The sequence below is a fragment of the Salmo salar genome, chromosome 16, assembly GCF_965601325.2.
Source record: "Salmo salar chromosome 16, fSalSal1, whole genome shotgun sequence".
Taxonomy (NCBI): domain Eukaryota; kingdom Metazoa; phylum Chordata; class Actinopteri; order Salmoniformes; family Salmonidae; genus Salmo; species Salmo salar.
In genome coordinates, this window is record NC_138306.1 from 35,981,933 (window position 1) to 36,006,480 (window position 24,548).

Consider the following 24,548-nt stretch of genomic DNA (forward strand, 5'->3'; position numbering starts at 1 on the left):
TTTGTCCCCATGTGCAGTTAAACCATAGTCTGGCTGTTTTAGAGCAGTGTCTGCTTCCTTGCTGTGCGGCCTTTCAGGTTTTGTCAATTTAGGACTTGTTTTACTGTGGATATGGATACTTTTGGTCCTTTGCTGTTGTTCTGGGATTGATTTTCACTTTTCGCACCAAAGTACGTTTATCTCTAGGAGACAGAATGCGTCTCCTTCCTGAGCGGTATGACGGCTGCGTGGTCCCATGGTGTTTATACTTGCATACTATTGTTTGTACAGATGAACGTGGTACCTTCAGGCGTTTGGAAATTGCTCCCAAGGATGAACCAGACTTGTGGATGTCTCCAATTTTTTTCTGAGGTCTTGGCTGATTACTTTTGATTTTCCCATGATGTCAAGCAAAGAGGCACTGAGTTTGAAGGTAGGCCCTGAAATACATCCACAGGTACACCTCCAATTGACTCAGATAATGTCAATTAGCCTAACAGAAACTTCTAAAGCTATGACATAATTTTCTGGAATTTTCCAAGCTTTTTAAAGGCACAGTTAACTTCTGACCCACTGGAATTGTAATGCAGTGAAATAATCTGTCTGTAAACAATTGTTGGAAATATTACTTGTGTCATGGACAAAGTAGATGTCCTAACCAACTTGCACAAAACTATAGTTTGTTAAAAAGAAATGTGTGGAGTGGTTGAAAAACAAGTTTTAATGACTGCAACCTAAGTAAACTTTCGACTTCAACTATACATACAGTGTGTGCAAATGTAGTAAGATTATGGAGGTAAGGCAATAAATAGGCCATAGTGGCGAAATAATTAAAATTTAGCATTAACTCTGGAGTGATGGATGTGCAGAAGATGATGTGCAAGTAGAGATACTGGGGTGCAAAGGAGCAAGAGGATAAGTAACAATATGGGGATGGGATAGTTGTGTGGGCTATTTTCAGACGGGCTGTGTACAGGTGCAATGATTGGTAAACTGCTCTGATAGCTGATGCTTAAAGTTAGTGAGGAAGATATGTCTCCAGCTTAAGTGATTTTTGCAATTCGTTCCAGTTATTGGCAGCAGAGAACTGGAAGGAAAGGTGGCCAAATGAGGAGTTGGCTTTGGGGATGACCAGTGAAATATACCTGCTGGAGCGCGTGCTACGTGTGGGTGTTGCTATGGTGACCAGTGAGCTGAGATAAGGCTGGGCTTTACCTAGCAAAGACTTGTAGATGACCTGGAGCCAGTGGGTTTGGCGACGAATATGAAGCGAGGGCCAGCCAACGAGAGCATACAGGTCGCAGTGGTGGGTAGTATATGGGGCTTTGGGGACAAAATGGATGACACTGTGATAGACTACATCCAGTTTTGTGAGTAGAGTGTTGGAGGCTATTTTGTAAATGACATCGCCGAAGTCAAAGATCGGTAGGTTAGTCAGTTTTATAAGGGTATGTTTAGCAGCGTGAGTGAAGGAGACTTTGTTGCGAAATAGGAAGCCAATACTTGATTTCATTTTGGATTGGAGATGCTTAATGTGAGTCTGGAAGGAGAGTTTACAGTCTAACCAGACATCTAGGTATTTGTTAGGTTCCTCATATTCTAAGTCAGAACCGTCCAGATTAGTGATGCTAGTCGGGCAGACGGTTGCGGGCAGCGATCGGTTGAGGAGCATGCATTTAGTTTTACTAGCATTTAAGAGCAGTTGGAGGCAACGGAAGGAGTGTTGTATGGCATTGAATCCCGTCTGGAGTTTAACACAGTGTCCAAAGAAGTGCCAGAAGTATACAGAATGGTGTCGCCTGCGTAGAGGTGGATCAGAGAATCAACAGCAGCATGAGCGACATCATCGATGTATACAGAGAAAATAGTCGGCCCGAGAATTGAACCCTGAGACATCCCCATAGAGGCTGCCAGAGGCCCGGACAACAGGCCCTCCGATTTGACACACTGAACTCTATCTGAGAAGTACACTGCTCAAAAAAATAAAGGGAACACTTAAACAACACAATGTAACTCCAAGTCAATCACACTTCTGTGAAATCAAACTGTCCACTTAGGAAGCAACACTGATTGACAATACATTTCACATGCTGTTGTGCAAATGGAATAGACAAGAGGTGGAAATTATAGGCAATTAGCAAGACACCCCCAATAAAGGAGTGGTTCTGCAGGTGGTAACCACAGACCACTTCTCAGTTCCTATGCTTCCTGGCTGATGTTTTGGTCACTTTTGAATGCTGGTGGTGCTTTCACTCTAGTGGTAGCATGAGACGGCGTCTACAACCCACACAAGTGGCTCAGGTAGTGCAGCTCATCCAGGATGGCACATCAATGCGAGCTGTGGAAAGAAGTTTTGCTGTGTCTGTCAGCGTAGTGTCCAGAGCATGGAGGCGCTACCAGGAGACAGGCCAGTACATCAGGAGACGTGGAGGAGGTTGAAGGAGGGCAACATCCCAGCAGCAGGACCGCTACCTCCGCCTTTGTGCAAGGAGGAGCAGGAGGAGCACTGCCAGAGCCCTGCAAAATGACCTCCAGCAGGCCATTTGGTACTCACCAAACTCAGATTTACTATAAGAAAAATTGGATTACCTTTGCTGTTCTTCGTCAGAATGCCCTCCCAGGACTTCTACTTCAATAAGAAATGTTGGTTTGGTTCCAAATAATCCATAGTTATATCCAAATAGCGGCGTTTTGTTTGTGCGTTCAAGACACTATCCGAAGGGTGACGCGCGGACGCGTATCGTGACAAAACATTTCTAAATATTCCATTACCGTACTTCGAAGCATGTCAAACGCTGTTTAAAATCAATTTTTAGGCGATTTTTCTCGTAAAATTGCGATAATATTCTGACCGGGAAACGTCCTTTCCGTTCAGACTCAAAATCTAAAATGGACTCTTCACGTGCATGCGCGCGCCCGTCTCATTGTTCTCAGATCGACCACTTACCAAATGCGCTACTGTTTTTCAGCCTGGGAGAGCAGAGTCATCATTCAACGTTCTAGCGCCTTCTGGGAGCCTATGGGAGCCTTAGAAAATGTCACGTTACAGCAGAGATCCTTTGTTTTGGGTAGAGATGACAAAGAAGGCCAATAAATGGTCAGACAGGGTACTTCCTGTACAGAATCTTCTCAGGTTTTGGCCTGCCATTTGAGTTCTGTTATACTCACAGACACCATTCAAACAGTTTTAGAAACTTTGGAGTGTTTTCTATCCAAAGCTACTAATTATATGCATATTCTAGTTTCTGGGCAGGAGTAATAACCCGATTATATCGGGTACGTTTTTTATCCGGCCGTGAAAATACTGCCCCCTATCCATAACAAGTTAAGTTGACATTCAACCGTGGGTGGACCGTGGGCCATCTTTGTAGTAGTAATTAGAAGTAAAAATGTCAATAGTTTACCTGTACCAACTAAATTGCAGTGGTTTGTAGTGATAGGTCCATTCTATACATTTTCTTTGTTTGACTGAAATGACACCCACCCTGTATTCAATAGTATGTTGTGTCTCAACCGATGGTGGGCACAACACAAAAACCTCTGATGTAAATGAGGATTTAAGCTACAACATATGCCAAAATATGAAATAAATCATAGTTCACGTGTTTTTAGATAATTGATGTTAAAACACTTGAACATAAAAATATGCCCCCACCCCCTTCAAAGTTGCCCATCCCTGTGCTCTATGGACAGCTATGTTGGGTGTTGAATACTGCCTTGTACAAGTCGTCAGCAATGCTACTTCTAATTATTTCCATCACTGGGCAAATTTCAGGTCCGCTGAGCGCAAACTTGAATGTTGTGAAAATTCTGTGCAACTTCCGACGCACGTTTACTGTGAACAATGAGGCTGTACCTGCTTTAAGTTAGTTTTAACAATGGTCAAGTAGGCTACTGGGGCTATTTAATCATAATGTAGACCTAACAGAGTAGCCTACCATCAAAAACAATGGAGAAAAAAATGCAGCACATGACATTTTAACATGGCAATAGCTGTTCTATCATTCACCCTACAGTAGCAGCCAATGTGTTGTGTTCAATGTAGGCTTACATTCCATAAGACTTTTGAATAAAACATGCAGTGCTGGACATTAACCTGTTTATCCACTTGTCCTTCAGACAAGGAGGTGACTAAAAATGTTGTTGTGGTGTTTGATGCAAGAAACCAGTTTAAAATGCATAATTATTCCATTAGCATTATGGCTATTGGCTACTTAGCTTATTCAAGCTCAACTTACTCAACTTCCCCTTACAGGAAAAAAAAGCTATTTACCTGACTCGCTTTTCAAAGATAGAATCCTACTTCAATGCCTTCTGCCCACAACAAAACTCTTACATAGTTAGTTTTACATATTAAGTCTTGCATAGTAGTTTGTTTTGTTTCGGTATGTTGCATTGAGTGGCTAAGTGGCTATTGCGTAGATTCCATCACAATTCCCACAGTAAAGGGAAAGTTGATAGTGTTAACTAATGGGGAAAACTCTAGAAAGTTGAGTGAAATTCACTCTCGTGCTTCTCTGCGCGCTCTGATATTTCTTCTGTGCGCAGCTTTGAGGAAACATTAGTCATCAGTACAGTGATCATTGTGACTTCCCAATGAGAAATTGTTTGGAAACACTGTGATAGCCTGTCTTTTGGCCTTGTATTTCTCTATACAAATGTGCAGCCTGTGTGTGTAGCATGTATGAATGAGTGGTTGACATTATTTCTCTCATGCCCTCTAGCCCACGGGGTACATGGAGGCTGCCCTGTCCTACAGTACCATAGAGGACCTGCAGCTGCTCTCCTGGGATAACGCCCCCAAATATTGTGTGCAACTCAGCTTCCCTGGGGGCACCGTCCTCCTGCAGGTACCCTCCCTCCCTCTTCATGTAACATGACGTGTGTGTGTGTGCTTTCGATTGGTTACCTGACTGTCTGTGTGCCCTAACAGGCAGCCAACAGCTATCTGCGGGACCAGTGGTTTCATTCCCTGCAGTGGAAGGTAGGATTACTATGTTGAAGTATTCATTGGTTTGTGTTCATGGGGGTTCAACAAGACTCACAGTACTTTGCACAGAGATTTTATCTGTAGGCTACACAGAGAGCTGCATGGGCAGGGCACGTGCCCCAAGGCCTCATACCTCTTCCTTTTGGGAAGGGGTCCCACTGGAGGTCGGGGGCTCCCCAAATAGCATATGATAGGAAAATGTGTAGAATTAAAGGAAATGTGCTTTACAATTCCAAAATGTTCTAATGTTCTCAAGGCAAAATGTGTAGAATAGCAGGAAATTTGCTTTAAAACTGAAACATTTTCTCTTGGCCTCATGACAAAATGTGTAGAATAGCATTATAAAACTGCACAAATGTTTTGAAAGTTACTTTTTATTTAAATACTATTAAATCAAATGATTTTTTTTCTTATTTGGGGCACCCTCAGAGGTTGATGCCCATGGGCCTCAGATGCATTCGTCCTGTAATGCATGCATTTCCCTCATGTATTTTTGCATTGGTTTGATAAGCCTATAAAGCAACGTATTGTGTTCCAAAAGCTTGAAGCCTATTGTAGTTCATCTGTATGTGGTTATGTGTGTGCCTCTATTTTCTAACCAGAAAAAGATCTATAAGTACCGTAAGGTTCTGAACAACCCGAGTCGCTGGGAGGTGGTTCTGAAGGAGATCAGATCACTGGTGGACATGGCCTTGAACTCTCCCCTGCAGGACGAGTCCATTCACCAGGCCCCACTGCAAATCATCTCCACCCTGCTGGCCGAGGTATGCCCATCTGCTGTCCTCGCACGCCCGCAGTCACTCTCTCTCTCCCCCCACCTCCCACCACACACACGCACTCTCTCACACACACACACACACACACACTACACATACACATACATACACACACACACACACACACTACAATATACACACACACACACTGCAATACACACACACTACAATACACACACCTGCTGCTGGGAGCTCAGCTCAAAACACACAGATGCCTGCTGTTTGGCAGAGTCAGAACTTTTAGTCAGTTTGGGAGTGGCTCTATTGAATTTGTTTGTCTGCTCTCGCTCTCTGATCATACCTGTCTCACTTCTGTGGCCCCCTCTGTCTCCCCAGAACACCAACCTCAGCTCTCAGGACCATGAGAACATCATTGTGGTGAGTTTAAAGGGGAATGGAAGCACTAGCTTCTAGAACGCCAGCTTCCTGTAACTGTAAATAGCCATGCTTTCTTTGTTCATATTATTACGTCAGTGACTGGACAGAAACAATTTTGTAGTTTAGGAATGGCGAAGCTTAGTGAAAGTGACCTGTTCGACAGGTAAAACCTGGTCAAACTGCTGAGACTGTGCATTTTTTTTCCCTATTATTGCAGCTCAGAACGCGTGTCGAGCAGGTTAGCAATAGGCCCCTGGATAGCAGCTTTGATGATGGACAGCTACTCCGTAGCAGTGGCACCCACTGGTGTTCGTGTGGATGCTGTCAGATTATGCCCACTTACTATTGTTACAGTGTAATGTTGTATTCATCTGGATATGTTTGTGTCCATACCCCCATGGACCCTGGCCACTAGAGTCATGGGATGATTGCATTATTAAACTGTTGCAGCACACTAGGTACAGTTAAATCTACACTTGTTGCATACGAACAGCTGCTCACCTTATTTACCTGTCTTGAGGTGTATTGAGAGCTAAGATAATACAGCCCTAGAGGATAATAGGGACAGCTGTGTGCTTTTAGGTTGACTTCTGCAGTAACTCTTGGGAATTAGACTAGGCTAGCAGAGTTTATTGGCCCATGACAGGTTGCTGGCAAGGGGCCATTGTAAATACAAGATAGCATGGCTGGGGAAATTGTGAAGTTGTATTGATCAGTCCTGTCTCTGGTATCTCTGTGTGTCCCTAGGCCATCGCTCCTCTCCTGGAAAACAACCACCCTCCACCGGACCTGTGTGAGTTCTTCTGCAAGGTAAAGATGGGGCCCTAACATTTCACCTCAACCTGTTGTCAAAATCATATCTCATAACTGTCTTGGCCCTTAGTTAGTGGTAATCTTACTCCTCACCTTGAAATGCCTCCACCCGCACCATAGAATTGCTAGCTTTTCGGGGGCGTAGCTGGCTGAAGGGCCCTACACCCTATGCAAACAGAGCGACGGAGCGTAGTTTGCATGAAGTGTGTAGAGGCCTTTAGGCGTGGCCAAGAGGGCGGCCCGGTAGGACTTGAGGAAGCATGCACAGTGACGTCCCTCACACTAGGACCGTTGTTGGAGCAGAAGATTTAAACTCTTTACAACCATGGCTATCATTAACAGCACAGTTAGTTTTTCCGGGCCGAGTTAATAGAACATTTAGACGGCTGAGATGAAAACGGCGTTTCAGTACAATTTTATAAATGCCGACAGATCATTTGTTAGTTTGACATGGTGTGATCTTTTTATGCCAGTAAAATCAATTACGCGACAAATGGCGGTTGAAACGCCTTTATGTGCAAATATTGATATAATAACCTTCATATTGAAATAAAATGCGATGACATGGTGTGTGGTCCTCCCACTACGACTTGGGAAACCATGCAGTTTATTAGGCTATAGATGAAAACTTATAATGAACTCCCACCACTGGTGGGAAAGTGTGCATATTTTGTTTATGCGGAATTTAGAATATTCACATGAAAATCTGTCGCATATTGGATGGAAATCTAGCTACTGTTAAATGGTGTTTGTGTGTTTGTGCAGCACTGTCGGGAGCGTCCGCGGTCGATGGTTGTGATTGAAGTGTTCACCCCTGTGGTCCAGAGAATCCTCAAACACAACATGGTGAGCTGAGTTTTCCATCTTATTTCCTGTCAAGGGTTTCGCTCAGTTTGTTTATGTCTGTTTTCTTCTGTGGTCATATATTGGAGTGAGTCAAAGCTCACTGTACTGCCTCTTGTCCTCTCTATCCCCATGTTTATTTCTCTGCCTCCTCTCTCTGTCAGGACTTTGGGAAATGCCCCAGACTGCGTCTCTTCACTCAAGAGTACATCTTAGCTCTAAATGAGCTCAACGCTGGAATGGAGGTCGTGAAGAAATTCATTCACAGGTGAGTCAGTGACAACATGTTTTTAGGACTGGAACTTTCTCCACCAACCCAAAACTCAGGACCTAGATATATCAACAGTACCCCCTTGTTTATTTTGTGTTTTCTCCACGTTCGATGGAGGGTGTTTAGGGTATTGAATGCTAATTGTGTGTGTGGCTGTGTTTCAGCATGCATGGTCCCTCCGGGCAATGCCCTCACCCCCGCGTTCTGCCCAACCTGGTGGCAGTGTGCCTGGCCGCCATCTACTCCTGCTACGAGGAGTTAATCAACAGGTGAGTGATGTAGTGTTCTGTAGAACCACCACACAGACTAGACTCAATGGCCAAATAAACCTCCCAGGTTAGCATATGCTATTCTCCTCTCCTTTAAACATTTTAAATGAGATGTTGACTTGAGTAATGAGTCATCTAATTGGTTATCATAACATCATCACCCTGAGCCACTGGGTCCTCAGCCCCCGTGAGATGACATTTGCAAGATTTCCGTGACATTGTCACCCCAGAGAACCATCGCTCTGATACATGTCTTTCCTCACTCTCCCTCTAAGTACACAGGGTTTAACAGAGACATACAACCCCAACAGAATGACACGTATTCTTACTATGGACCTCAATGTTGAGGTCTTGAAATTATTATTCGATGTGTGATGGTGACTTTCTCCATTCCTCTCTTACACAATATTGCCCCCTCTCCATCAATATCTCTCTCTCCTCTTGCCCACTCTCTCGCTGTCTAGCCGGGACAACTCCCCAAGTCTGAAGGAGATCAGGAACGGCTGCCAGCAACAGAATGAGCGTAAACCCCCCCTGCCCCTCCGCCTGCTGCGCCCAGAGCCCCCCACCCCTCCACCAACGGCCCTGCTGCCCCTCTCCCCTCCCCCCACACTGCCCCTCTCTCCCCCGCCCTCCATTGTTAACTCCAGTGAGATCCTGGTGGAGTTGGAACGCAACAACAACACTGCCAACGCCAGGCGGAAGGGCCCAGCGGGAGGCGACAGTGAGCCCAACCTGATCGACTGTCTGCTGGTCAGCCCCGCCCTCAACGCCCTGTCAATCCAGCTGCCTGCCCAGGCCGACCGCGTGTTGGGCTGCTTCGCACTCATCCTCAAAATGCTGTGAGTTACCACTACTGTTACTTAGGGCTGTGACGATACCAGAATCAAAATAATTTTTTCTTGGAAAAAATGAAAACACAAAGCAGAACAAACTCTTTGGTCCTTTAAAAACCTGCTGTATGTAAAATATAGTGTGCTATAGCTTGGAAAAGAAATACATGTGACTCTGGATGAGAACATAATGTTTGTTTCCAACATCAGGGCTGTTTTCCTAAAGAAGTTACATCCGCTTCATGTTTTGTTACCTTGCCTGATACTAACGAGTATCGTCCCGGCCCTGTAATGCCTCTCCCTTACTGCCTGCCTTACTATGTCTGTGTGTGTCTAAGGGGGCTTTCACACCAAGTTTGTTTTAAGCAGGTTTTTTTTCTTACTCTGGAACGTTTACCCACTATATTCAGTTTGTTTGGACAGAACACAATCTGCACTCGGGTGACAACACACTGTGGTTTGTTCAAATAGGGTGGTCTCTGTCCAATTCCATTCATACCGTGGTGCAGCTCGCTGCAGGTGAAAACGCAGTCTGGTCGAAACACAGGAAAGAATCAGACGTGCGCAGTATTATCGGTTGTTTGACTGCAAGCATTTGATTAAATGCACGCAATATGGTAACTTGATATCTCTGAAAGGTTTTGTGTGTAGCGGTGTGCAGTTATGAGCGCGTCTGATGCAGAGTCATGTCTCCTTTGTTGGCTGCATGCCAACAGTTTCCTCACACATGTTACAAAGCGGAAGTAATATGAAGGTTGGGGCCAATGTTCCTTCTAAGCTGCGCGCGGGCATGCAGCTCCCCCAGGACTGCCACGCAGAAGTATCAGACCGCGCAGAGAAGTGCGAGATTGAACTTCTCATCTTTCTAGTTTTCCCCTTTAGTTAACACTATCAACGTTTCCCTCTACTGTGTGAATTGTGATCGTATCAACTCAATATTAGACACTTTCAATGTAACATATCGAAACAAAACGAACTATGCAAGATATTTTCTTGTCGGCAGAGTGCATTGGAGTAGCATTCTATTGCATTGACAGGCACTAATCAGGCCTATACTCTACACAGACTGGTGCGCCATAACCAATCAGAGCTGCAGTATCCCTATAAGCAAATAAACCATAGCCATATATGGATCTGTGCCATTCACTTTAAACTGGACTGTGTTTACAGCATGACTGGTGGCGAGTAGATGCGCTTGTTTTGAAATCAAAGCAAGAGCTGCATGTAGCCAGGTGTGTACATTTCATATTTTTTCCTAGTAAGTGAGTTATTAGCCCAGTTATGGCTAATTTCTAGTCAGCAATGGGGAAGTGATTGCTTCCTACAATAGCACAAAACGTGTACATTACTAGATATCTTTGAAAAGCGAGTCAGGTAAAGAACTTTTTTTTCTGTCTTAAAGGGGCAGTGTTGTATTTTGAGGCAGGCTTGAATAAGCTAAGTAGCCAATAGGCAGAGAGTAGCATAATGTGTCTGATTCTGTCATAATTTTATGGGAATAATTAATTTTATTTTGTAAACTGGTTTCTTGCATCAAACACAACATTTTCAGTCACCTCATTTGTCTGAAGGACAGGTGGATTAACAGGTTAATGTCAGTCCCTACATGTTTTTTTCTTAAGTTTCATGGAATGTAGGTCTACATTGAACACCACACATTGGCTGCTACTGTAGGCTGAATGATAGAACAGCTATTTCCATGTTAAAATGTTATGGGATGCATTTTCTCCGTTGTCTTTTATGGTAGGCCAGTCTGATAGGCCTACAGTGCCTTCGGAAAATATTCAGACCCCTTGACTTTTTCCACATTTTGTTACGTTACAGCCTTATTCTAAAATGGATTTAAAAAATACAATCCTCAGCAATCTACACACAATAACCCATAATGACAAATTGAAAGCAGGTTTTTAGAATTTTTTGCAAATGTATTAAAAATAAAAAGCAGAAATAACTTATTTACATAAGTATTCAGACCTTTTGCTATACTACTTGAAATTGAGCTCAGGTGCATCCTGTTTCCATTGATCATCCTTGATGTTTTTACAACTTGATTGGAGTCCACCTCAGGTACATTCAATTGATTGGACATGATTTGGAAAGGCACACGCCTGTCTATATATGGTCACACAGTTGACAGTGCATGTCAGAGCAAAAACCAAGCCATGAGGTCGAAGGAATTGTCCATAGAGCTCAGAGACAGGATTGTGTCGAGGCACAGATCTGGAGAAGGGTACCAAAACATTTCTGCAGCATTGAAGGTCCCCAAGAACACAGTGGCCTCCATCATTCTTAAATGGAAGAAGTTTGGAACCAGACTCTTACTAGAGCTGGCCGCCAGGCCAAACTGAGCATTTGGGGGAGAAGGGCCTTGGTCAGGGAGGTGACCAAGAACCCGATGGTCACTCTGACAGAGCTCCAGAGTTCCTCTGAAGAGATGGGAGAACCTTCCAGAAGGCACTTAAGACTCACAGACCATTTTCCTGCAATTGTACACATTTCTCCAAGGAGCTGAGATATTTTTGCAGTTTTAAAGCTGATTTCCTGCAACTCTATGTACAGTCCCTTTATAAAATATTCATACCCCCACAACATTTTGTGTTACAGCAATTGTGTGCCACCCTATGGGACTCCCAATTACGGCCGGTTGTGATACAGCCTGGATTCGAACCAGGGTGTCTGTAGTGACGTCTCTAGCAATGAGATGTAGTGCCTTAGATCGCTGCGCCACTCGGGAGGCCAAAAAACCCTGGAATGAGTAGCTGTGTCCAAACTTTTGACTGGTATTGTAGGCCCATTATCTTCCCTACATACTTTCTCTTTTAGTCTTTTAAATTGACACTGAAAGCATTTTTCGATTCCGATAATGTATTTAATTAATATACATGTATACAGTTTATTACAGAAACACATATCATACACAAACAAAACACACAGCAAATGCATCCAACCAATTTGTAGAGTAACAAGCTTGACGTAGTCATTGCGTGCTATGAATATGGGACCAAATACATCACTTTTTAATACGCAAGTGAATTTGTCCCAATACTTTTGCTCCCCTAATATGGGTGTACAATAAGTACTGTAATTTCTAAACAATTCACCCGATATGGATGGAAATACACTCAAAGCTCACAGTCTGCAATTTACCGTCATAGTCATTGTTTGATTCCAAATCCAAAGTTAAGTATAGAATCAAAAAAAGAGAACAGGCTTCACTGTCCCAATAATTATGGAGGGCACTGTATATAGAAATCTATTTCTCTACTTTGTTTCTATTTTTCACTGTTATGAACATATGTGGCCCAAAGAAAATGCATAGGCCCTGCCCGTCCAAGGATTTCAATGTCAGAATAATCCCTGCAAACAAAATTTTGTAAAAAAGCCCTAAGTGTAAACAAGAATGAATGTGTGGTGCTATCTGTGTGGGCTGTGCTGAGCAGCTGGACACAGCTGCTGCCTCTGTCCTACTGGGGAATAATTCAAAAGGAGGGAGTGCTGTTTAGTGTGTGTCTCTTTATGGATGGATGACATGGATGTGACGCTGTCGAGCAAGATGTTATATTATGTGTGTGGGAATAGGGGGAATGAACTAAATAGTGTGTCTGTAACAATGACACTGTTACTTAACAGACAGGAATCTGATCCTCGTACCATTTGAATTAATGGATTTTTTGGCATCATGGGACTATGCTCAGGTTACCTCTTGTGATTCCCTTGGTGACCAGCCCTCTGCTCTCATTCTGTGTACCCCTTTCTGTTGTGTACCTCTTTCTATCATTCACTTTCTCTCTCCAACCATTCAGATCTGACTACGATGACTGGAGACCAGCCCTGGCCAGCCTGCTGCAGCCCATCCCCTTCCCCAAAGAGTAAGTATACTGCCCTTAAAGCATTAGACCTCTCACTAAATTCTTCAGTCATACAGAAGCTATACTTAAATCCAAGCTGGTTCTCTAGCAGATTAATAAGAATTGCTCACCCCGTGTTCAACAATGGCCTTTTTGCCTTCATTCAGATTACAACCTCTCACTTTCAGTTATTTGAAAATGAAATCATCTCCAAAATATCGCTATTTTTAAAACAAAGTTGGTTGCAATTTCAGTTTAACCAGAAAAGACAGAACAAATATTACAACAAATATTATGGTTAAACTCAAATATACTAATTGATAAAAAATAAAATAAAGTATAATCTTTGTAAATGATATCATAAATATGACTGGTGGAGTTGTATCACACATGCAGCTAGAAAAAGAATATGGACGTCTGCTCTTCCCAAAATTACAACCAACTAATTGCAGCATTACTGCAAAAATCGAAGAAGCAAGTGGAAGGGGGAGAAAGTAAGGAACTTGTCTGTTGGCCCAGCATTGAAGACCAGCATTGGTTGAATAAAATTGTGATGAATAAAAAAGTATACCTGTTTAACTTAAGGACCCAAAAATTGACAGCTGTGCCATACAAATGCCAAAATAGTTGGGAAGAGATTTTCGATATACCGACTCCATTGCACATGGTTTATGAACTGATACCCAGTTTAATTTAAATTATTATACAAAATTCTTGCAAACAATATAAAGTTATATACACTACATGGCCAAAAGTATGACACCAGCTCGTCGAATATCTCATACCAAAATCTTGGGGATTAATAGGGAGTTGGTCCACCCTTTGCTGCTTCTGGGAAGGCTTGCAACTAGATGTTGGAACATTGCTGCGGGGACTTGCCTCCGTTCAGCCACGAGCATTAGTGAGGTCAGGCGCTGATATTGGCCGATTAGGTGTCACAATTCATCCCAAATGTGTTTGTTGAGGTCAGGGCTCTGCAGGCTTTTTTTCCTGCAAGGGATATCAATATGGCCGCCGCTCTCCGCTGGTGCCAATAAGATAGGCTACTGTTTGCTTAATTGGGAGTTGAGAATTTTGATAACTAGAGACAGATTTAGTCTTTCTTTGTTTTCTCTTTTCATTAATAGCCATTGCTTTCTAAGCTGTTTTTCCTACGATTGTATTTTTAAATATTGTGATTTGCCTAGGCCTATTTAACTGTTTTCCACTGACCGCTGCAACACAACAATCAGCTATTTGGTAGGCTCATTTTTAAACATGCTAATGATCTTCTTTGGCCAAATCATGCTCTCTGGTGTAGTATGTTTTATTGTATTTTTCTCTATATGCAAAAGTAATTTTATATAGCATATTTTGTTTACTTTCGGTGAAGCTTATCTTCCCCGAGCCTATTGGATACGCCGCCTATGTTGACATCAATGTGAAAGTAACCGGTGAATAAAACAGCTGGCCGTGAGGCGTACAAGGCCTAGTTCAAATGCCGACATTAAATTCAGAGCCATCAGCACACTGCCTTCACGGCAGACCGGCAGAGCAAACTGTCTGACACAGTTTCTACTTTCTTAGTGAGAGAAAAGCATGCAGGCTGGCAGCTTCTCAGAGCGACACTCCGCATGGTCCTAAAGGCAGTTACACAATACGCTTAACTGCCGTTGCATTTGAATTGTGATTGGAATGATTTTAGTCAACTTTGTTTATAGCCTACTTTTTTTTATAGCCTACTTTTACATTTTTGGTCTTGAGCTAGGTTATGGCGATTGCTATACCCAACTGCTGCCCCTGAATTGTACAACAAAACTTATTTTGATAAAAATGATACACAGTATATATTGTGAATCGCCCATAAGTTCGCCCTCACCCACGGCTGGGACTGTGGGTGAGGGCCTCTCTCTGAGGTGTAGGATCCTGGGATTGGTGTTGACGTGGGTGTGCTGCTGAGGGGCCCTGCTGGGGGATGGGATGGGCTCCGGGCTTGCTGCTGTAATTGGCTCCTCGGCCCGGGCCCTCATTACCAGTCACCTAAAGAGGACTGTTGTTGTCACAGCCGGGAGACTCACCTGCAGCTCACCTGCGCACCAGAGCCTAATCTGAGCATTCAGGCGTCGTTAGAAAGGGCAAAACACTCCGACACAACTCCCAGAATGAATGAGTCAGACAGAACCCCCACACACACACCCTAAGAGCTTCACATGTACATGTATTTGTGTGTTTTGAAGATACATTCAAACCAACAACAAAAACAGGCTGTATTTCCTATGTAGTCCAGCTGCTATCTGTTCAACACCTTACTGCATGTTTGAGTGTTGACACATTTAAACACTTATACAATGTTATTTTCCATTTCATCATGATTAGTGTATTACATGTTTTAATGTTTATTCTTACCTCTCTCTTCTTTAGGGCCCTTGCACATGCCAAATTCACAAAGTAAGTATCTACAGCCATGACAATTAGTTAACGAATGTTACATTTCAGTTACCGTCCAGATGAATCTGTAAGGAAAGCTTGAGGATTGTGCCTGACCTGTCTGTTTGTTTGAACAGAGAGCTGAAATATGTCATTCAGAGGTTTGCAGAAGACCCCAGACAGGAGGTGAGTGTGGCTCTGACTATTAATCACCGTTTCACACTTGTTCAGTGCTAGGTTGGGGTGTGTGCTACTCATGGTTGTGTGCTTGTTGCAGGTCCACTCCTGTCTGCTCAGCGTGCGTTCGGGAAAGGACGGTTGGTTCCAGCTCTACAGTCCAGGGGGTGTGGCCTGTGATGATGATGGGGAGCTCTTTGCCAGCATGGTGAGTGTTTGGTGTTCTTACCCTAATAACCCTAACCCCTTATGCCACCTTCTGTTCTAATTGGCTGGACTTGACCTTTGACTCTCTCCTCCAGGTCCACATCCTTATGGGTTCCTGCTACAAAACGAAGAAGTTCCTCCTGTCCCTGGCTGAAAACAAGCTGGGACCCTGCATGCTCCTGGCTCTGCGTGGAAACCAGACCATGGTTGAGGTGTGTGTGTGCACCCGTAGCACAGAGCTGACCTGTTTTTATTTGTGTGTGTGTGGCAGAGAGGTGTAAGTGTACAGGAAGCAGAAGTGACCCAAGTGTGTGTGTTTCAGATCCTGTGCCTGATGCTGGAGTACAACATCATCGAGAACAAGGACACCCAGCTGCAGATCATCTACACCCTGGAGAGCACTCCGGTGGGCCTTCACATGTACGAGCAGCTGTGTGACAGGCAGAGGGAGCTCAAAGAGCTGGTGAGTTATACTGTAAACCAACAAAGGCTCAAACGCCACACGCTCAACCTCGCATTGCGTTCACAATTATACTGCAATGTTTCCGCAATATAAACTAGATATCTGGTTCATCAGAGGACAGCTGTAATATCTGCTCAGTTAACTGTTACTACTCTACACTGTCGACACAGCTAGAGATCTATTCATTCTTCTGTGTTACCTAAGCTTTCTCTGTTGTTACTTCATGCAAATATTAACCCTTTATCTAATTTAAAAGACCTCATATAGCTCATCGGTGGCACATTGTTCACAGACAACACCTGCTGTCTGAATGAGGAACTGCAATGCCTTCTGTAATCAGTCAACACTTTTGTTTCCTGTTCTCCCTCAGCAAAGAAAAGGAGGCCCAACCCGACTTACTCTGCCCTCCAAGTCTACGGTGAGATTTTATTATGCTACTCCCATTCCCTTAAATGTTCTTTTGTTTTTCTTTCATACGAACATATGATTAACTAAATGTTCAAATTTGGTAGGATTTGTTTTATTTTTTCTTCATGCCTCTCCCAGACCCTCCGTCTCAATTAAACTCAAACAGCTTTATTATGTCTCTCGCTGCCTCTGTATCCGACCATGTCTTTCTGTCTCTCTGTAGGATGCAGACCTTGCAAGGCTACTGAGCTCTGGCTCCTTTGGGAACCTGGAGAACCTGAGTCTTGCCTTTACCAACGTCACCAGTGCCTGTGCTGAACAGCTCATCAAGCTGCCCTCTCTCAAACAGCTCAACCTGTGGTCCACCCAGGTCAGAACACACACTCACACGCGCAAGTATTCACACACACATACATTGAACAAAAATCTAAACTGCAACAACAATTTCAAAGAGTTTACTGAGTTGCAGTTCATATAAGGAAATTAATCAATTGAAATGAATTCATTAGACCCTAATCTATGGATTTCACATGACTGGGAATACAGATATGCATCTGTTGGTCACAGATACCTTAAAAAATAGTAGGGGCGTGGATCAGAAAACCAGTCAGTATCTGGTGTGACCACCATTTGCCTCATGCAGCGCAACACATCTCCTTTGCATAGGGTTGATCAGACTGTTGATTGTGGCCAGTAGAATATTGTCCCATTCCTCTTCGATGGCTGTGCAAAGCTGCTATATATTGGCGGGAACTGGAACACGCTGTCGCACACGTCGATCCAGAGCATCCCAAACATGTTCAATGGGTGACATGTCTGGTGAGTATGCAGGCCATGGAAGAACTGGGACATTTTCAGCTTCCAGGAATTGTGTACAGATCCTTGCGACATGGGCCCGTGCATTATCATGCTGAAATATAAGGTGATGGCAGGCAGATGAATGGCATGACAATGGGCCTCAGGTCCTGTCATGGGATCTGTGTATTCAAATTGCCATCAATAAAATGCAATTGTATTTGTTGTCTGTAGCTTGTGCCTGCCCATACCATAACCCCACCGCTACCATGGGGCACTATGTTGACATCAGCAAACTGCTAGCCCACACGACGCCATACACGCCCGGTACAGTTAAAACCGGGATTCATCCATAAAGAGCACACTTTTCCAGTGTGCCAGAGACCATCGAATGTGAGTATTTGCCCACTGAAGTCAGTTACGATGTCGAACTGCAGTCAGTGAGGACGATAAGCACGCAGATGAGCTTCCCTGAGATGGTTTCTGACAGTGTGCAAACCCACAGATTCATCAGCTGTCTGGGTGGCTGGTCTCAGACGATCCCTCAGGTAAAGAAGCCGGATATGGATGTCCTGGTCTGGCGTGGTCACATGCGGTCTGCGGTTGTGAGGCCGGTTGGACATGCTGCTAAATTCTCTAAAACGACGTTGGAGGTGGCTTATGGTACAGAAATAAACATTAAATTATCTGGCAAAGCTCTGGTGGACATTCCTGCAGTCAGCTCCCTCAACGTGAGACATCTGTGGCATTGTATGTGTAAGTATAGTGGGAGTGGCCTTTTATTGTCACCAGCACAAGGTGCACCTTTGTAATGATCATCCTGTTAAATCAGCTTCTTGATATGCCGCACCTGTCAGGTGGATAGATTATCTTGGCAAAGGAGAAATGCTCACTAACAGGGATGTAAACAAATTTGTGTATTTAAAAAATATATATATTTTTGTGCCTATCTTATTTCAGCTCATGAAACATGGGACCAACACTTTACATGTTGCGTTTATATTTTTGTTCTGTTTATATTTCACATTTTAGCCATTTAGCAGACGCTCTTATCCAGAGCAACTATCAGGAGCAATTAGGGTTATGTGTCTTGCTCAAGGACACATCGGCAGATTTTTCACCTTGTCTGCTCAAGGATTCGCACCAGCGACCTTTCGGTTACTGGCCCAACGCTCTAACCGCTAGGCTACCTGCCACCCTTACACACACTAGTATTAGCACACTCACACATACACCACACACGTTTTGTTTTTATTTGAATTGGATAAGTAATACTTTGCATGACTTTGAAAGACATCCTTTCTTCCTGTTATTGTCTTTCCTTCAGTTTGGAGATGCAGGACTGCGGTTGCTGTCTGAACACTTGGCATGTTTGCAGGTGTTGAATCTGTGTGAGACACCCGTAACCGATGCTGGCCTGCTGTCCCTCAGCTGTAAGAACTCGTCTCAATCATTTAAAATCCTAACTATATACACTGAGTGCACAAAACATTAGGAACACCTGCTCTTTCCATGACATAAACTGACCAGGTGAATCCAGGTGAAAGCTATGATCCCTTATTGACGTCAACTGTTAAATTCACCTCAGTCAGTGTAGATGAAGGGGAGGAGACCTGTTAATGAAGGATTTCTTTTGCCTTGATACAATTGAGACATAGATTGCGTATGTGTGCCATTCAGAGGGTGAGTGGGCAAGACAGAAGATTTAAGTGCCTTTGAACGGGGTATGGTAGTAGGTGCCACGTTTCAACACCTTGTAAAGTCTATGCTCTGGCAAATTCAGGCTGTTCTGAGGGCAAAAGGGGTGCAACTCAATATTAGGAAGCTGTTCCTAATATTTTGTAGACTGTGTATGTGACTTATTTATGCGTGTCTCTTCCAGCCATGAAGAGCCTGTGCAGTTTGAACATGAACAGCACCAAGCTCACAGCAGACACATATGATGACTTAAAGGTAAGATGAACCGTCATTCCCTCTCTGGCAAGAACATGTTAGCATATCAACAAATATCACATTTGTTTTGGTCTCTTATCTTCTTTCTTTCCCTGTCAGGCCAAACTCCCCAATCTGAAGGAGGTGGACGTCCGCTACACCGAGGCCTGGTGAACACATCCTGTATGACATCATTAGAACTCCCACATCATCCAAACATGAGGATAACCTGATATCATTGGAACACATAGCCTCTTACATCAACAATAAGAGGATCCTCTCCCATCTCTAGATGAGGACACTTTTATCTGGAGATGACATCAAAACGCCACGACCTCTCTAGTAACATGTCCATGGAAAATTACTATCTTTCTAGTGACATCATCAAAATACAAGGACCTGTTTTTCTTGTGAAATCAACATACAAGGACCTCCTTTTTAGTGACATCATCAAAATGCAAGGACCCACTTTCTTGTGACATAAGGGACCCTCTCTTGCTCTCATTCTCTCTCGTGTGGTTGCTCACTCAGTCCCTGTCCACATCCTATTTGCCCTCAATAGACTCGTCATAGATTTCCTCTGTTGTGTCATATGTACACAGAACAAAGTTAACAAATGGTGGATCTTGCCCCTTTTTCCCCTCTCCCTCTCCTGCTCTCTCTAAGGACCTTTGAGTTTAAATTACCTCTCTTCCCTCCATTTACTGGGAGCTATTCTACCCTTGTCTGATGAAGGCTGGATAACCAGGTCACATTCCAGTACATTTTTTTTATATTGCCTCTAGTCAATCCAAATGTAGCTTTAAAAGACTATTCAACTGTCATTTTGGTCTTGTTGTTTTGTTTGGGTTCTTTCAGGTTCAGAGTCGGGCCTTTCCAGTCCTTCATTGGGAATGAGGTGCTACCTCAAAAAATAAAAGTTGCAAGACTGTGCCTAATGCCTTGTATGACACGTTCACTCTCAATCAATTTTTATCAACTTGAATGAACGTTTTTTTCCAGACATCTCTGCTTTCATATATATATATATATATATATATATATATATATATATATATATATATATATATATATATATATATATATATATATATATATATATATTACACACACAGTACCAGGCAAAAGTTTGGACACCTACTCTTTCAAGGCTTTTTCTTTATTTTTACTATTTTCTACATTGTTTATGTCTTCACTATTATTCTACAATGAAATAACACATATGGAATCATGTAGTAACCAAAAAAGTGTTATCAAATCAAATATTTTTTTTGATTTCTTCAAAGTAGCCACCCTTTACCTTGATGACAGCTTTGCACAATCTTGGCACTCTCTCAACCAGCTTCACCTGGAATTCTTTTCCAACAATCTTGAAGGAATTCCCACATATACTGAGCATTTGTTGGCTGCTTTTCGTTCACTCTGCAGTCCAACTCATCCCAAACCATATCAATTGGGTTCAGACCGGGTGATTGTGGAGGCCAGGTCATCTGATGCAGCACTCCCATCACTCTCATTCTTGGTCAAATAGCCCTTACACAGCCTGGAGGTGAGTTGGGTCATTATCCTGTTGTAAAACAAATTATGGTCCCACTAACTGCAAACCAGATGGGATGGGGTATCGCTGCAGAATGCTGTGGTAGCCGTGCTGGTTAAGTGTGCCTTGAATTCTAAATAAATCACTGACGGTGTCACCAGCAAAGCACCATCGTACCTCCTCCATGCATCATGGTGGGAACCACACATGCGGAGATCATCTGTTCACCTACTCTGCATCTCACAAAGACACGGCGGTTGCAACCACAAATCTCACATTTGGACTCATCAGACCAAGGGACAGATTTCCACCGGTCTAATGTCCGTTGCTCGTGTTTCTTGGCCCAAGCAAGTCTCTTCTTCTTATTGGTGTCCTTCAGTAGTGGTTTCTTTGCAGCAATTAGACCATGAAGGCCTGATTCACGCAGTCTCTGAACAGTTGATGTTGAGATGTGTCTGTTACTTGAACTCTGTGATGCATTTATTTGGGCTGCAATTTCTGTGGCTGGTAACTCTAATGAATTTGTCCTCTGCAGCAGAGGTAACTCTGGGTCTTCCTTTTTTGTGACGGTCCTCATGAGAGCCAGTTTCATCATAGCGCTTGATGGTTTTTGCGACTGCACTTGAAGAAACTTTCAAAGTTCTTAAATTTACGGATTGACTGACCTTCATGTCTTAAAGTAATGGACTGTCGTTTCTCTTTGCTTACTTGAGCTGTTCTTGCCATAATATGGACTTGGTCTATCTTCTCTATACCACCCCTACCTTCTCCCAACAAAAACTGATTGGCTGAAATGCATTAAGAAGGAAAGAAATTCCACAAATTAACTTTTAACAAGGCACACCCGGTTATTGAAATGCATTCCAGGTGAAAACCTCATGAAGTTGGTTGAGAGAATGCCAAGAGTGTGCAAAGCTGTCAAGGCAAATGGTGGCTACTTTCAAGAATCTAAAAAATATTTTGATTTGTTTAACACTTTTTTTGGTTACTACATGATTCCATATGTGTTATTTCATCGTTTCGATGTCTTCACTATTATTCTACAATGTAGAAAATAGTAACAATAAAGAAAAAACCTTGTAGGTGAATGAGTAGGTGTGTCAACTTTTGACTGGTACAGTGTGTATGTATGTTTTATTTATATTCCCAGTTGACATTTTAAAAGCAGACATTTCAGGAGCTCTGCTCTGCGGTTACAACACAATTAAAAGGAAAACATGTTTGTACATAACTCCCATATTTAATAGAATGGTTGTGCAGTAGGTGGTCTGGGACTGCCTTGTATTTATGATTTCTCTCTTCATATCCCTGTTTTTCTGCCTCCCCTAATTTTGTCATATACCTTTTTTTTCACTTTCTAGGCAACTTATCCGTAATCCATGTTGTGGCTTCAACAGAGGCCCTATGTGCACCTTGCATCAACCTCTCAATGTTGCCTTTTTGGCATGATGGGGCATGTTTTTATAGAGATGAGTATTGGACACTTTTTGCTAGTGGATGTAGACACAGGCCATGGTCATCCTTAATGGGATAGGAATATTTTGTCAATGTCAGGAGTGAAGAGGCTCTGTAGAGGCAACAGCATGGTGTCTAGATGACCCTGACAAAAAGGGGCACATTAACTGCCCAAAGTCTCTAGACTAAGATTTTAATTCACAATTGTTTGCCATACTGTACTTCAAAAAAGAAACTAATGCATCAAACATCAGTACTGTCTGAAATGTGACATAACGGTGGATTCTAACGTGCTAATCATTCATTCACAGAACCACATTTCTCTCTACTCCCCATCAAGCATGGAGAGAGGGCACTGTTTGGAGTACGCTCACCCATGAAAGTAGTACATGTATCTCGGTCAAAATGTTTTGCATTCAATCTTTATTTGAAATCCTAAGAACACTTTCTGTTTACATGGGCATACTGTGGACAAGTCTTTTTTTTTTTTTTTAAACCACCTGTTTTGAATTGATTTGCCATATTGTTACCAAGGAATGTTATTTCAGCATTCAGGTATGTGGTGACTTTGCCCACACAAACAGTAGAACAGTGTTGTCCTCTATGTCGCTTCTCTTCGGCTGTAGGTGGCTTTGATCAATCTGTCCCTTCTCTGTGCCCTTTCAGGGTGTCTTACACAATCAGATCGTTCTTTTGACTGCTCTACTCTGGTCCCATCCACTTCTTTTTTTTTTTTTTTTGAATTCTCGAGAATTCTGTTCAGTTTTGGCAGAACTTAAAGAACACAGAGTTGGACACCGTCCAATAAGAGTTCAATGCTATGTTTTATTTGAGTGCCATTACGGTTACTGGCACTAAATTTCATTGTGTATGGGCATCTTTGGTCTGGCTTAGGACCTCATGCTGTCACATCCTGTATAATGTATGTGTGTATGTGTATATATACACACACATGTGTATATAATTTTCTGTCTCCCTCCCCTCTGTGCTTCTCTTAGTCTCCCTGTTAGGGAGGCTGTCATTGCCTTCATCTTAAGGACATGTGCGTGTGGTCATTAACTTTTTATTTTCACACAGTGCACTGTAATCTGTCATGTTTTCATGGTTAGTATCTTTTAATGATTTGTTTGTCAACTGTTTATTTGATTTGATCACTTTAATCAAGAGTTTATTTGTCGCCTGACTTTTTGTTGGCATGTACATGTTGCATCAGCTGATGTTTTTTTATTTTGTAACTTTTATTTTAAAGATTTGAATATGAAAAGGGTCAGATCACTAGCTCTGAAGTCGACCTACACCCTTTGTCCATGGGTTACCACAATGTTCTGATCGAAGCTCAATGATAAGCAGTACATGTCATAAACCAGCGATTTAATCACCTTGGTGTGTGATTACAGACCTTTGTATTGCTGGACACATTAGCTTGTGCACAAAATACTGTGTAATGATATGAACATAGTGTGTATGTATGCCAATGAGTGTACTGGTTACTGTACGGGTTGTACACTGGTGACATACTGTGTGTAATGACATGAACATAGTATGTATGTGGGAACCTGACCTGAGGATTTTTTTGTAGCCCTGATGTTCCTCTAGTTTTTAATATTCAGATTTATATCTGCAGCTGGCTAAAGAGGGAGACGTGGAGCATTTTAGTACTGTAGAGGAAATTATGACAAAAACGAATCCATTTGTTATATCGCTTTCCTGTGGAGCTCGCTGTGCTTTGCTTTGGTTTATGTCCCCTCTAACTCACTCTCTTCTCTCCTCATTCCTCTCTTTTCAGAGGGGATTTTACAACCAGTTCTAATTTTTCTGAATTTGTAAACATTTCTATAATTTGAATTGTGACTGCGGCTTGAGTCTTAATGTGGTTAACAGCCGGGCGCCTGCTGCTGTAGCCCCCCTGCTAACGCAGTGATGGACATAAACTAGATTTCCCATGATTCCTGTAATTTTTTGCAGCTCAAACGTTCCCCTAATTTCCTCTTGTCTGCGTTATCTGCTTCTACAGCTGGGTTACTACTGCTCTGTGGCTGTTGTAATAAAAATACAAGACCTTCTACAGGAAAATAAAATACTATGATGTGAAATCATTTCAATCAAAATAAACTGTCTGTGAATATGTTTAAAGTGTGAGTGCTGCATAGTTATTTATAGGTTCTGTG

At 42.8% G+C, this 24,548-nt stretch overlaps 1 protein-coding gene across 2 annotated transcripts in view; it reads left to right on the forward strand.

Moving 5' to 3' along the window:
* The window catches only part of cmip (c-Maf inducing protein), a 39,198-nt gene extending 14,685 nt beyond the window's left edge, over positions 1 to 24,513 (forward strand). Inside the window, exons 2-21 of one of the 2 annotated variants that reach the window (XR_014380891.1) lie at positions 4,704 to 4,829; positions 4,913 to 4,963; positions 5,572 to 5,733; positions 6,082 to 6,123; positions 6,871 to 6,933; positions 7,702 to 7,782; positions 7,944 to 8,047; positions 8,215 to 8,319; positions 8,784 to 9,161; positions 12,956 to 13,021; positions 15,401 to 15,427; positions 15,544 to 15,592; positions 15,684 to 15,791; positions 15,886 to 16,002; positions 16,113 to 16,253; positions 16,624 to 16,671; positions 16,885 to 18,212; positions 18,784 to 18,889; positions 19,339 to 19,409; positions 19,509 to 24,513. Coding sequence is in view for 1 of the 2 variants with exons in the window: in XM_014148958.3 (XP_014004433.1) it covers positions 4,704 to 4,829; positions 4,913 to 4,963; positions 5,572 to 5,733; positions 6,082 to 6,123; positions 6,871 to 6,933; positions 7,702 to 7,782; positions 7,944 to 8,047; positions 8,215 to 8,319; positions 8,784 to 9,161; positions 12,956 to 13,021; positions 15,401 to 15,427; positions 15,544 to 15,592; positions 15,684 to 15,791; positions 15,886 to 16,002; positions 16,113 to 16,253; positions 16,624 to 16,671; positions 16,885 to 17,031; positions 18,784 to 18,889; positions 19,339 to 19,409; positions 19,509 to 19,562 (2,046 nt within the window). In the remaining variant the exon portion in view is untranslated. The remainder of the gene's footprint in view (positions 1 to 4,703; positions 4,830 to 4,912; positions 4,964 to 5,571; positions 5,734 to 6,081; positions 6,124 to 6,870; positions 6,934 to 7,701; positions 7,783 to 7,943; positions 8,048 to 8,214; positions 8,320 to 8,783; positions 9,162 to 12,955; positions 13,022 to 15,400; positions 15,428 to 15,543; positions 15,593 to 15,683; positions 15,792 to 15,885; positions 16,003 to 16,112; positions 16,254 to 16,623; positions 16,672 to 16,884; positions 18,213 to 18,783; positions 18,890 to 19,338; positions 19,410 to 19,508) is intronic. The other variant, XM_014148958.3, reaches the window with a different exon arrangement.
* Positions 24,514 to 24,548: the final 35 nt, after the last annotated feature.